The sequence below is a fragment of the Kogia breviceps genome, chromosome 2, assembly GCF_026419965.1.
Source record: "Kogia breviceps isolate mKogBre1 chromosome 2, mKogBre1 haplotype 1, whole genome shotgun sequence".
Lineage (NCBI taxonomy): Eukaryota > Metazoa > Chordata > Mammalia > Artiodactyla > Physeteridae > Kogia > Kogia breviceps.
Genome location: NC_081311.1, coordinates 142,448,110 through 142,462,952, shown reverse-complemented (window position 1 = coordinate 142,462,952; position 14,843 = coordinate 142,448,110). Strand labels below are relative to the sequence as shown.

The following is a 14,843-nucleotide window of genomic DNA, read 5'->3' as shown; positions in this document are numbered from 1 at the left end:
CTTGTGTCATCCCTCCCATATGGAATAGGGTGACCTGTCTAAACAGCAGGATATTACGGGACATGCCTCAGTGTGACGTCTGAGGCTACATCAGAAAAGACACTGTGGCTTTCACTTTACCTTCTTGGATTGTTCTCTCTGGGGGAATCCAGCTACCATGTCATGAGGATACTTAAGCATGTGGAAAGGTCCACACAAGGAGCAACTGAGGTCCTGTGCCAACAACCAGCTGCATGTGAGAGAACCATCTTGGAAGCAGAACCTCCAGCCACAGTCAAGCCTCCAGATGAGTGCAGCTCCAGTGAACATCTTGACTGATGCTTTATCAGAAACCCAATCCAGAACTAGCCAGCTAAGCCATTCCTAAATTCCTGAACTACAGAAACTATGTGAGATAACAAATGTTTTTTCTTATTTCAAGCCACTAAGTTTTGGCGTGATTTGTTACATAGCAATACATAGCTGTTAGAACATCTATAAGAAAAATATAGTTGTTCTTATAGAGTGTTTATATAACATGCACTGGCTAGCTCACCTTCATTTCGTAATTTATTCAGTCATCAGAAAATTTATTCTGTTCCACACACTGTGCAAGGTAGTAGAAATTCAGGAAAAAATGAAGTTTCCTATCTTCAAGAAGCTCATAATTTGGAAAGCTGGGGGTGGCAGGGGACGGTGGTAAATCATAAATGCTTACAACAGATGCCACTTTGATGTCTCTACCTTAATATCACATTTTCTGTTTGTGCCAGAGTTTTGAGTACATACACTTTGGCTGTGACTTCAGGTCAAAGAGAATGCTCATCAGTTACTGCTGCATGATTGTTTTTGGTTTTAATAAATGTGATCAATACCATCAACTCCCGCTTTAAATGCTAATGAATGCTTTAAAACAGCAGATACAGACATACAGTACACTGCAGATTAAAATTAGGCACAAAATTAAATTGCTTACACATAGCAAAGGAACCAGTTTGGACATCTTGATAATCAGCCACAATCAGCTGACAAATCTTGAACTGTCCTTGCCCTAAGGCTAAGCATTCCTTGTCTCAGCCAGGACAGGCATCATCTGGCATCAGGAGTGCACCTGGAGCCTATGGGTATAAGAAATGAAAACTGCCAGGTCAGACTTTCAATAAAACTTCATGTACTTTTAGAAGCAGTCACAGCAGGACTATAGAGGGCACTGGTTTTAGGTACAATTGATATTCATTAAAAAAAAAAAAAAAAAAGAAAGAACTTTGTGGGGAGGTCCCTAGTGGTCTAGTGGTTAGGATTCTGAACTTTCATTGCTGTGGCCTGGGTTCAATCCCTGGTCAGGGAACTGAGATCAGGCAAAAACAAAAACAAAACAAAAAAACCCCAGCAAACTTTGGGTCTCTGGAAAGGAAAGCCATATAGTGAGATTCTATAAATATCTAAAAGGACAATGTCTGTGTGTGAATTTCTTGAACCTATGTAATATTTCTATTCTTTTTTATTCCTGTGACAGACATTTCTTGAGATTTGGTGTTTATAGTGCTATACGAGGTACAGAAATTCAAAATGGAAAATGAGCACAGTTTGGGCTTCCCTGGTGGCACAGTGGTTAAGAATCCGCCTGCCAATGCAGGGGACACGGGTTCAAGCCCTGATCCAGGAAGATCCCACATGCCATGGAGCAACTAAGCTTGTGTGCTACAACTGCTGAGCCCACGTGCCACAACTACTGAGCCCATGTGCCACAACTACTGAAGCCCGTGCGCCTAGAGCCCGAGCTCCCAACAAGAAAAAGCCACCGCAGTGAGAAGCCCATGCACCACAATGAAGAGTAGCCCCCACTCACCACAACTAGAGAAAGCCCGCACGCAGCAATGAAGACCCAACTCAGCCATAAATAAATAAATAAATAATAAAAAAGAAAAGAAAATGAGCAGTTCTATGATCCAAGGGGCTACTTCTTGGGAAAAATAGTCTAGCCTTTCCCTTGGAGGCCTTGGCACACCCAGAATCTGCTCTCAATGATAAGCCCCCCAATTTTTTTTTTTTTTTTTTTTTTTTTTTTTTTTTTTGCCATACTGCATGGCTTGCAGCATATTAGTTCCCAGACCAGGGATTGAACCTGGGCCACAGCAGTGAAAGCACTGAGTCCTAACCACTTGACAACCAGGGAACTCCCAATAAGCCCCTAAATTTAATCAGTGTCTCAGAGTTGTTCTCAGGGGCCAATTCATATTAGCAGAGCTCACAAGAGACTGATGTAAAAATCAGAATGGCAATTTTTTTTGTTGTTGTTGTTGGTACGCGGGCCTCTCACTGTTGTGGCCTCTCCCGTTGTGGAGCACAGGCTCTGGACGTGCAGGCTTAGCGGCCATGGCTCACGGGCCCAGCCGCTCCGCGGCATGTGGGATCTTCCTGGACTGGGGCACAAACCCGTGTCCCCTGCATTGGCAGGTGGACTCTCAACCACTGCACCACCAGGGAAGCCTGGCAATTTTTTTTTAACACTAGAAATGTAACTCTAAAGTGGATTGGAGGGAACTTCCCTGGTGGCACAGTGGATAAGACTCCGTGCTCCCAATGCAGGGGGCCAGGGTTCCATCCCTGGTCAGGGAACTAGTTCCCACATGCATGCCCCAACTAAGAGTTCGCCTGCCACAACTAAGAGTTCGCCTGCCACAACTAAGACCCGCTGCAACCAATAAAAATAAATAAATAAATATTAGAAAAAATAAATAAAGGGGACTGGAGATTCCTGTTAAGGTCACTTAATGAGCATGGGATTAGTATAAGAATTTAGATGATTTGGTGGCTTGTTAGCCTGATTAATATATTAATCAATTAATGCATTCATTCAATAAACAGACTGAGTACCAACTATGTATTGGAGATATACTGATGATCAAGATAGGTGCAGTCCCTGCCTTCATAGAGCTGATGGTCTAGTGAGGAATACAGAGAAGCAGACTTGGGGACAATTTTAACAAAGGGAGATAGATCTGATTAACTACAAGGTCCTATGTGAACAGATGAAGAAGGGCCTGACCCAGGCCTGGGCCTGGGGATCAGGGAGGGCTTCCTGGAGGTAGTGAGGTATTAGCAGAGAGCTAAATGCTGACTTAGCTAGACAATGCAGGGGAAGCTTGGTGGAGAGAGTAGAAGTTTTGAAGACAAGAGAGAACATGGCAGTGTTTCAGTTTGATTGCTGTGGGGAGAGGCAGACAGTGATGTGGAAAAGGTAAGCAGGAGCTCAAGCATATGACCACAACAGGTTTATATTTCCCTAACCAAGTGGATTCTCACTTCTGTTTGGAAAGGGCTCTGCGGACAATATATTGTCCTGCTTACTTGTCTCCAGGATGATTGGGCAGATTATGCCCTGTGTGAAGGCCTGGTGTGGATAGTTTTGCTAACCTTTTCCTTTGTGGATCACCCTATCCTGGCCTTCTAAGGCTGACCGCCTCTGGCTGTCCCCAAACCCACCCCCTAACACTCCCACTGCCTCTAGAAGACTCATGCTCTCTTTGGATGGCCTCATGCTTCCGGTCTGATTTTTAAACACGTTTTTCAGGTCTGGGAGGTATTGCGATGTTTGTGGCCCTTCCGTTGATGAATTCTTGGAGGTTAGTTGTATTTTCCTACCGTCTAGTTCTTGGGCAGCACTGCACTGTCCTCACAGAGCACCTTCAGGGGAGTGGGAACACAAGGGTTAAGCAATGGTGCAAGGGACTATGTGATAAAAGGCCCCCAAGAGGAGTCCAGAATGGGTCAAGTGGCTGGAACTGTGGACAGAGGCCTTTGGGGAAACAGGATGTCAGCTGGACCGTGAGGGCTGAGTGAGATTCATCTAGGTGGTAGGGAAGGAATTCCTTTGGGAGAGTTGAGTAAACTGAACATTGGTTATGGAGAGCAAATCTTGATTTTAGTTTTGAATGAACTAGGAGGTCACAAGTCTACTTCATTCTTTATCTCTCTTGATTTGCTTATGCATTATTTGGCCAGCCAGTGAGTCAAAGGGAAAGGAACATTGAATGAGGAGTCACTGGTGCCTGCTACGCTAAGGCCTTGACAATTTTGACCATGGATCTGGCATTTTTTTCCACCTCCGCAATCTCCTATACCAGTTCCAGGAAGAGCAAATAGACAGAGCTGGGTCCAGATCTTATGCTCTGACTTCCCCAGGCCACCCTGGCTTAACTGCAGCTTCTCAAATCCAAGTGATGGCAAGAGATTTTATGAGCCTCCTCACTACAGAGTCTATAATTTAAAATTTCAATGATGGTGCATCCTGAGCAAGCTGGCACAACCGAATCATGGTTGTAACTGAGCAGTTTCTGAGAGCCAGAGTTTCAGAAGCATGCCGTGTCCACAGCAACTTGTTGAGGTGAAATGCTAAATTATAGAGAAGATACTTAGAAGGCTTATAAATATTTGGTATTTCTGAATTGGAACAGTTGCAGTTAAGTCAGAATTCTCTGAGCTGTGTGCAGGATGTTTTGACCCTGCCATGTTGAATTATTGGACATCCTGATCTTGATGTTTTGACCCTAGGACATTTTGACTCTATATTTACGAGTAAAATGTTGTGATCAGAAACCTATAACTACTGAGAAATGTTTGTCAAGAAAGAATGTCATTATGCCAATTTAATTCCCTGATATTCTATCCAACATAATAAAATTTTCCCATTTTCATATTAATTTTTTTATTGTATTGATCCTCCCCCATGGGATCAGTTCTTTTCAATGTAAATTTTACAATGAAGATTTTGTATATCAATTTTTCTGTTGTTCATACCAAATTTTACCGGTTATCACTTGTGTCACTGTGAGTCTTCTTTTGTAGCAGTTGTTTCTTCATCCAATTATCCCATTTCAGATTTTACTATTCTAAATTTTACTGTGAATACTTTTAAACATGGAAATTTAGGGACTTCCCTGGCGGTCCAGCGGTTAAGACTCCAGGCTTCCAATGCAGGGGGTGTGGGTTCCATCCCTGGTCGGGGAATTAAGATCCCGCAGGCCATGCTGCGCAGCCAAAAAGTAAAACAAAAAACAAACAAAAAAAACCCATGGCTGTTTAATTTGTATTATTTTTATGAACTACATTCGGGAATTGGTTGAAAATAATTACCAGGTTATGTTTATTTCTAAAGTATCCTTGATAAATAATCTCTAGTTCTCCTTTACCTATTTGGGATTATTCAATTATTCAGGTTAGTTCTATAGAATTGCTAGTCTAGTGACTGTGCAAAGAGCAAAACATCCTGCTTTGTCTGGGCAATGCCTGGAGTGATGACTGACTCTCTGGTAGCAACCAGTATAGACTCAGTTGTTCCAGACTTGATCAGAAGAGGCGCCCAACTCAAAGAGACACTTTCTTAATTTATTCCTACTATAATTTTTTTCTCTTAAAATATCCCTGGTACGTTTTTTTGGTGGTGTTTGTTGGTGGTGGTTGTTATAAACTCAGCCTCTTGCAACTGATTTAACTTGATGGAAAAAAAGAGTCCCGTTCATCCTTGCTCTGTCCTTGACTTACATTCATCTTTCAACCTGGCAAGCAATTTGTGGTGAATAAGCATCATTAGAAAAAAAGAATAACATCCATTCTTATGATTTCTTTACAACCAAGAAGCAGACTCCAGATGTTCTTATTTTGGTTTTGGCTGGGAGCATTGAGGTGACAAGTATTTTTTCATGAGATTTTATGTAGTGGTCAGTTTTGTGCACTGTTGGAATAACCTCTTTGTGATCAGCTACTGCACTAACTAGGGATGAGGTCATTAAGTCATTTTACTATCAGGTTGGATTCTCTAACAGATAGCCCAAGAAAGCAAGAAGAGGGGAAACAGCATGAAACAAGCAATCACTGGCATAATACCTTTTAAACCAGAGTCTTAAATAATTCCCCAGACTGCACATTTTGTTTAATAATTAGAGCCATACTTTGTGTTCTCATCAGAGTGACACAGTTAAGAATACATTCAGCTACTTATCCAGAAATTCTTTTTTTTTTTAAAGCAAATTTATTTATTTATTTATGGCTGCGTTGGGTCTTTGTTTATTTCTTTCTTTTTTTTTTTTTTTTTTTTTTTTTGCGGTATGCGGGACTCTCACTGTTGTGGCCTCTCCCGTTGCGGAGCACAGGCTCCGGACACGCAGGCCTAGTGGCCATGGCTCACGGGCTTAGTTGCTCCGCGGCATGTGGGATCCTCCCGGACCAGGGCACGAACCCGTGTCTCCTGCATCGGCAGGCGGATTCTCAACCACTGCGCCACCAGGGAAGCCCTATTTATTTCTTTATTTATTTTTGGCTGCATTGGGTCTTCGTTGCAGCGCGCAGGCTTTCTCTAGTTGCAGTGAGCAGGGACTACTCTTCTTTGCGGTGCACAGGCTTCTCATTGCGGTGGCTTCTCTTGTTGCAGAGCCCGGGCTCTAGGTGCGCGGGCTTCAGTAGTTGTGGTTCGTGGGCTCTAGAGTGCAGGCTCAGTAGTTGTGGTGCATGGGCTTAGTTGCTCCACGGCATGTGGGCTCTTCTCGGACCAGGGCTCAAACCCATGTCCCCTGCATTGGCAGGCGGATTCTTAACCACTGTGCCACCAGGGAAGCCCTATCCAGAAATTCTAATCAAAGAAAATATTTTATTGCTTATTTGGAAGCAGCATGCTATGAAGATAGCATACTTTGTATTAGCTCACTTTAAAAAAATTAAACATGAACAAAGGACAAAGGAAAAAAATAATTGAAAACAGACTGTGGTTGATACAAGCTTCGTGCGAATGGATCACAGTGGAGCTTAAAACCTTAAAGAAGTTGGTTAACCATGGTGGAAAAGAGGACCTCGGTGTCTGATGTCACCATTTCCCATCACTTTTGCTTGTAAATGCTGGTGGCAAGCAATAAGAGTTAGACAACTGTGTTGTTGGATTGATGTTTAGGTCACAGCTTCCCTCGCAAGTAAAGGTCATTTCCTATAACCTAGATTTTAATGCTGCCCAAATGCAGTTTCCACCCCCAGGCCCCAAGCACTGTATTAGAACAGGGCAGCTACTCTGGGAATATACGCACGTACTTGAAGACTGGTTTCTATTAAAAGAGACCTCCCCCCAAAACCCCCCCACCTCTCCATCCCCAGAATTGCCAGTGTGTCATGTGGATTTCTACAGAGCATTGAGAATCCTATCCAGGCCAAAGGACACTTGATATTCAGGGTTAGTGAATGTTGAACAGAATCTCAGAAGGTACTGAAAGTAACAATTATTCAATTGACATATAATATGTTCGTTGCCACCTGACCCTTTGATTTGTAAAAATATGAATTTCCCAAGCTGGATCCCACAATTCCTGTCCTAAACTGCAGGCAGTTTCCGCTCACCCGTACCATTCGCCTCTTTACCCCCAGCTGCTTACAGCTTTCTTGCTACAAGGATGGTATTTACTGTCTTGCTCTAACAGGGTGTTGGTAATTTTAAATTTCTCTGGCTTTTAGCTTGTGATGTTATCATTCCGTTCTGTGTCTGTTTTCTTTTAGATTTTAGAGTGCTGACATCCCAAGAGGACTTTATGGACCGTTGTTTTCCCCTCTTTGCTCCTCCTTTGGCAAAATATAGAAAATGATATTCAAGGGCAGTCCCTGGGAACTTTGGGAAAGAAATAACCACAAATCTCCTAGGCAATTGAGATCTTTGGTTTCTGATGAGTCTTAAGGTATGATATATGGCATCATAATCAACATTAAGTTCAATAACCTTTTTTATTGCCTAAAAATGACAAGTCAAATCAATTTGGCTCTGACCGTGATAAAAACCCAAATATCTTACTAAAATAAATACTAACCAGCAGTGTGGAGATTGGGTAAGGCAAGTGAGGCAGTTGCCTTGGGCACAAGATTTAAGGGGGCATTAAAAAAAAATACCTCAGTAATCAAGATAAATGGTATTTTAATGCAATTTTTTTTTTTTTTTTTTTTTTTTTTTTTTGCGGTACGCGGGCCTCTCACTGTTGTGGCCTCTCCCGTTGAGAAGCACAGGCTCCGGCGGCCATGGCTTACGGACCCAGCCGCTCCGCGGCATGCGGGATCTTCCCGGACCGGGGCACGAACCCGCGTCCCCTGCATCGGCAGGCGGACTCTCAACCACTGCGCCACCAGGGAAGCCCTAATGCAATATTTTTAAAAGAGAAAATCAATGCAAAAATTACGATTAAAAAAAATATCAAAATTCTAAATACAGGATCAGTGACAGTGCCTTGCCAAGCCATATGGGAGCCTTAGACAAAAGGAAAAATCAGTAATACTTATTCTGTCTTTATGTAGAATTTCGATTCTTTATCACAGTTATTTTGCATTAATTTTCATTTATTTAAATATTACACTAGAATATTATTTATCTTGATTACTGAGCTTTTTGATTCCTCCCTTAAATTTTGCACCCAAGATGAGTGCCCCATTTAAGATAAGTTTTTCCATTTAACCTCACCCTAGTCTAGGCCCTGCTAACCAGAACAGCGATGGCTAGGGTAATAAAATGGTATATTCCCTCCTCTAAAGATGTTAATTCAGGGAAATAAAATATGTTTGGCTATTTTTAAGTCTAGTTACTTACATTGGACAACCAACACCCATAATTTGGCCCTGTTTTGGCTACAGTCTCACTTAGAAGGTATTTCCCAAATCCAAAAAATGGAAAGGTTGTCTTTTTGTTAATTCTGCTGGAAGGCAGCACATTAGCAAAATCCATTACATTAAAAAAAAACATGCTAGGCAAAGCTCAACTAGTTCAATTCATCAAAAGTTTCTCCTTCCACGGAAGTTTCCTCTGGGTCTTTCTCTGTTGGTCTTGGCAGGAGAGGGCCTGTGGGGTTTTCTCCGGTATTCCACCCTTGTCCATCCCCCTTCGCTGACTTTGCTTTCCTCTTCATTGGCTCGTGAGTCAGTGTCTGTGCACAAAGGCATCCCTGGGATGGTCCTGGGTTGATGGGAGGCATTTGGGCTTCTCTTAAAGTCAGGTGACTGGTGAGTATTGAGTGCTGACTGAGAAACCCTGCAAAATTTTCCAGAGTATCTTTCTCTTGAAGGTGTGGAATGCTGATTTCTTCCACTGAATCTTCCTCTCGGAGAAGAATTGAGTGATAGGCTAGCTTGATTGTATTTGTTCCTGCTTCTATCTGAGATTTGACCCCTCTCTAAAGAGCTGTCAGTATTAAGACTGGAAAAGCCACTATCCCTGGAGTTGAGATGCAGAGAAGAGAAGTCTTTGGTCAGTCCATACTGAGTAGGAGAGGAGCTTCTGGACTGGTTTATAGGTGTTATCTGTTGGTACTTAATGGGCACCTGGGTCCGTCTCACAGCAGCAGCATAGGAGTCCTGGTCACTGAGGTAGGGGAAGAATTGTGACCCCAGGATGCGGTTGCTCTGGGAGCGCTGTAAGGAGGTGTTGGATGCAATCTGCCGCATCCTCAGAGTATCCAGCCACTGGCAATCAGCACCTGCGGAAGAAAAGGAAATGAACATCTTTGAAGCTACAGTAAATCTGCATGCCTAATTCATAAGCCTGTCTCAGGACACTTCAAGCCTATGTGTGAAGCTCAAAGTTTTACCATTCATAGACATTCTAGGCTAGTTATAAGAACATTTCCTTTATTATTATAAATACTTAAAAAAATGAGAACATTTATACTTACCGAATTTATGCCATATGCTTGGCACTGTTCCAAAGGCTTTTCGTATAGTATCTCATTTAACCCTTCAAAAATCTTCTCAGGTCAACACTAATAATATCATTCTAGAATTGAGGAGACCGAAGCTTGAGAGGTGAAGTCATGGGAACCACGGTCACTCAGTTAATAATCTCAGGTCCGTCTGCATTTAAATCCCAGCTTATTCCCACTTAGCCATGTTGTCATTTCTAGAAATTGCTGTTTAAGTGTCTTTGGATGGCAGAGGTATGTTTAGTAAACACAAGGCTTTTTGCCAACCAGCACTTTTAAATCCTCAAGAACCCTAAATGCAGATAAAAGAAATTGGGTTCTACTGGTTGAAACAGCTAGACATTGTTTGGGAGAAAGACAGTGCATATCTCCAGAGGAGAGATTCCTGAGGTTCAGGAATAAGAAATGCTTTCTGCATGAAAAATGAAGCTTCATGGCAAACAGGAAGAAGTTATGGTAAAAGAAAATGGTTAATTAACAAGAGCCATTTAGTAAGCTATATTTCAGTGAATAAGCAAGTTCCTCACACTTAAGGTCTTCTCTGTCTTCCCAAGGGTCTGAGTTGCCCGCATTCTTGAGTTCCCTGGTGTCCTCACTGAGCTACTCTGGCTGTGCTTGTGCCGACGGAGCTTCTGGAGAGGAACAGAGCATGCTCACCTCACCCTGCCAGGAAGCGGCCTCCCTCACTGCTCTGCACAGGTGACTCAGGCCTCTCAGGTGAGGGACGCATCCAGATACAGGCGACCTCCTGTGTTCAGACACTCCTCACAGGCTTCATTCAACCACCACACACCTTCTTCCCTTCATTTGGACTTCTCCGAAATCCTAGCTTCCAACAGAACCCTGATTTTGTTCAGTGTCCAACCCCCTCCACGGAGCCATGTGCATGGGGGATGCTGACCACATCTGGCTCTAAGGCAGACTTTGATTAGTCCAAGCCAGACATAGCGATGCCATGGTTAGGAATGCACGAGGTGCTCAGCTCTGGCCATAGCAACCTGAAAGGTAGTCTGCAGGGGGTTTCTAAGCAAGTCTTTCTTACTCCAAAACATGAGAACAGGGAAGGGATTGACCTCTCATTTCCTGTGGGTCTTATCATATCTTTATGTGATGACTGAACACTAGAGGAGCTAGGCTGAGGGCAAAGGCAACATATTGAGGATGGCAGAGTGGAAAGAAGGAAAGGTTCATTTCTCATCCTTAACATGGTTGAGCAGCTTATCTTACTGCACCTGGAGCCTCGCCTACCTCTGGACTTCCTGTTATGGAGGACAATAAATTTTATTATAGTTAAAACCCATGTTGTTGGGTTTAGAGTACTGTCCAGGATCCTGGGCCCCCTGGCTGGTGGGCGCTTAAAAACACCTAGTCTGGGGCTTCCCTGGTGGTGCAGTGGTTAAGAATCCGCCTGCCAGTGCAGGGGACACAGGTTCGAGCCCTGGTCCAGGAAGATCCCACGTGCTGCGGAGCAACTAAGCCCGTGCACCACAACTACTGAGCCTGTGCTCTACAGCCTGCAAGCCACAACTACTGAGCCCGCGTGCCTACAGGCCGTGCTCCGCAACAAAAGAAGCCACTTCAATGAGAAGCCCGCGCACCACAATGAAGAGTAGCCCCCGCTCACCGCAACTAGAGAAAGCCGGGGCGCAGCAACGAAGACCCAATGCAGCCAAAAATAAATAAAATAAAATAAATTTAAAAACAACAACAAAAAACACACCTAGTATGCTTGGCAAGTGAGTCCTTATAGTGGAGGACACAGAAGCTAGGCTCTCATAACTCAGGGACACTAGCCATCAGGGTACTTTGTTTTCATGCCACCAAAGAACCTTCTGTTATGGCTTCTCAGGTATATTTTCTTATTGGGAAGAAGAGGCACTGATCAGAAAACATGTGTTTCTGGTTTGTTGGGGAGGTATGTTTCTCACCGTGAAAAGTGATTTGCATGGGGTTTTATGTATCCATCTCCTGCTTTTTTGTTAGCCTGACTCTGGGCTGTATTAGAGTTTCTGGACCTGCAAAGGTGAAGGTCACAACTTCTTCCCTGAAGCTAGCAAATAATGACCAGTTCAACAGCAAGTCAGCCTGCCTTCCTCTGTTATTTCTAAATGGTTTCTTTATAGCATCTGTAATTACTATCACCACTACCCAGCATATGTATTTCATGTTTTCTCTTTCTCTATCCTCCCTTCCTTCCTTCCTTCCTTTTATTTTCCCCCCTCCCCCCCTTCCCTATCATTCTTTTTTTTTTTTTTCTCAGTTTTTGGCCGCACTGCACAGCACGTGGGATCTTAATTCCCTGACTAGGGATCAAACCTACACCCCGTGCAGTGAAAGCTCGGAGTCTTAACCATTGGACCGCCAGGAAAGTCCCATCCCTATCATACTTATGCTTTGACGGATCCATGGTGTTCAGGACTCAAGAGGTTGCCCCAGTGATAGCAGTGATTCTACAGGAAGGTTTGTTGGACATGGAAGATGATTCTTATCTTTATCTACAATTTTGGAAACTAAATATATATGTGTATAAATATACACACATATTTTTATTTACCAATATAAAATAATCACTAATTTTCATCTTTTATGGTAGTTATCCAAATATTGTACTTTATTATAATATGCCCCTATTTCCAAGCCCATAAATACTACTTGCCATATAATCTGTGTATAAAACCAATATTCTAATAAAAAGAAGAAGGAAGTATTATATTAGAAATCTATATCAATTCACAGACTGGCCCTCATCCCCTGGTCTGAAGATCTGACATTTCCACTTTGGAACATGTCTAGTGCACAGCTGACTTACTTGAGTCAGACCTGCTTCCAGGGTTGCCCTCTGAGTTGGGGAGTAACGTCTGGATGGCAAGCTGGACAGCTTTCACTTCATCCTGAGGTTTCATTCTACTCCACTGAATTGAATGGACGTGCTTAGTGCTTTTTGGAGCTCTAACATTGCTCTGTAAAAAAGAAAAAAAAAAAAAGGGAGAGAAACCCACAACCAAATATACACATGTTTATAAAATAGGAAGGAAGGAAAACCAGGTTATCATACCCCTTCAGTGTAACTGCTTAGAACACTATCATAATGCATTAGGTAAAATATTTGCACGGTTTGCCTGAATATGGTAATTGATTAAAAGAAAAATTTTAACCACTTTATTCCTTAGTGGACTATAGTATTAAAAAGGTGGTTGTCTTCTCTAAGAATTTGTTAGTTGGGAAATAAAAACAAAAATAAACAAATGGGATCTAATGAAACTTAAAAGCTTTTGCACAGCAAAGGATACCATAAACAAGACCAAAAGACAACCCTCAGAATGGGAGAAAATATTTGCAAATGAAGCAACTGACAAAGGATTAATATCCAAAATTTATAAGCAACTCATGCAGCTCAATAACAAAAAAACAAACAGCCCAATCCAAAAATGGGCAGAAGAACTAAATAGACATTTCTCCAAAGAAGATATACAGATAGCCAACAAACACATGAAAGAATGCTCAACATCATTAATCATTAGAGAAATGCAAATCAAAACTACAATGAGATATCATCTCACACCGGCCAGATTGGCCATCATCAAAAACTCTAGAAACAATAAATGCTGGAGAGGGTGTGGAGAAAAGGGAACACTCTTGCACTGCTGGTGGGAATGTAAAATGATACAGCCACTATGGAGAACAGTATGGAGGTTCCTTAAAAAACTACAAATAGAACTACCATATGACCCAGCAATCCCACTACTGGGCATATACCCTGAGAAAACCATAATTCAAAAAGAGTCATGTACCAAAATGTTTATTGCAGCTCTATTTACGATAGCCAGGACATGGAAGCAACCTAAGTGTCCATCAACAGATGAATGGATAAGGAAGATGTGGCACATATATACAATGGAATATTACTCAGCCATAAAAAGAAATGAAACTGAGTTATTTGTAATGAGGTGGATAGACCTGGAATCTGTCATACAGAGTGAAGTAAGTCAGAAGGACAAAAACAAATACCGTATGCTAACACATATATATGGAATCTAAAAAAAAAAAAAAAAATGTCATGAAGAGATTAGTGGTAGGAGGGAATAAAACACAGACCTACTAGAGCATGGACTTGAGGATATGGGGAGGGGGAAGGGTAAGCTGTGACGATGTGAGAGAATGGCAGGGACATATACACACTACCAAATGTAAATTAGATAGCTAGTGGGAAGCTACAGCATAGCACAGGGAGTTCACCTCTGTACTTAGTGACCACCTAGAGGGGTGGGATAGGGAGGGTGGGAGGGAGGGTGACAAAAGAGGGAAGAGTTATGGGAACATATGTATATGTATAACTGATTCACTTTGTTGTAAAGGAGAAACTAACCCACTATTGTAAAACAGTTATACTCAAATAAAGATGTTAAAAAAAAAAAAAAAAAAAAAAAAAAGAATTTGTTAGTTGGCAAATCTCAACTTACCTCTTTGTTTAATAAGTAATGATAAACAATGTCTTTTGTTTATAGTAGTTGAATGCAGATATTTTGTTGCATAAATAAAAATCTGACCACTATTTTGCCCAGGACTGCCTGTGATCATTCTGGGTAACTGGGTGAGTGTGGGTAGGTTGGTGGGACTAATCACCCCCATGGGAGGGTACAGGGTAACAAATGCAAAAGTGAAGCAGGATAGAGAATTAAGAATAAGGATTAGAAAAAGGAGAGGACGCTGGATCAAGACACATCACTTTCTTTGTCCTGTGCGCCCCTCATCACCAGGTGTCACAAATCAGACTAGATTGAAGAGCCTCTCAGGATTTGATACGGTTATGAAAATTTTTTTTTCTTGTTCTTTTTTGCCGTAAGCGGGCCTCTCACGGTTGTGGCCTCTCCCGTTCCGGAGCACAGATCCGGACGCGCAGGCTCAGCGGCCATGGCTCACGGGCCCAGCCGCTCCGCGGCATGTGGGATCCTCCCAGACCGGGGCACGAACCCGTGTCCCCTGCATTGGCAGGTGGACTCTCAACCACTGCGCCACCAGGGAAGTCCCCGAAAAAATATTTTTAAAAAAATCCTGAAGTGACTGTTACAGACACAAGTAGCATACCATCACGGAGTCTGAGAAGGAGGAAGAAGGAGGGGAGGAAGAGGCAGGAGAGAGAGGAAGAGAAGG

At 42.6% G+C, this 14,843-nt stretch overlaps 1 protein-coding gene across 1 annotated transcript in view; it reads right to left on the bottom strand.

Annotated features, from left to right (window-relative positions):
- Window positions 1-7,718: 7,718 nt before the first annotated feature.
- MAP3K20 (mitogen-activated protein kinase kinase kinase 20) overlaps window positions 7,719-14,843 on the bottom strand; it is a 170,411-nt gene continuing 163,286 nt past the window's right edge. Inside the window, exons 19-20 of the mRNA XM_059054547.2 lie at window positions 12,502-12,652; window positions 7,719-9,470 (exon numbers count right to left, since the gene is read on the bottom strand). Coding sequence (XP_058910530.1) covers window positions 8,770-9,470; window positions 12,502-12,652 — 852 coding nt within the window. The 3' untranslated portion in view covers window positions 7,719-8,769. The remainder of the gene's footprint in view (window positions 9,471-12,501; window positions 12,653-14,843) is intronic.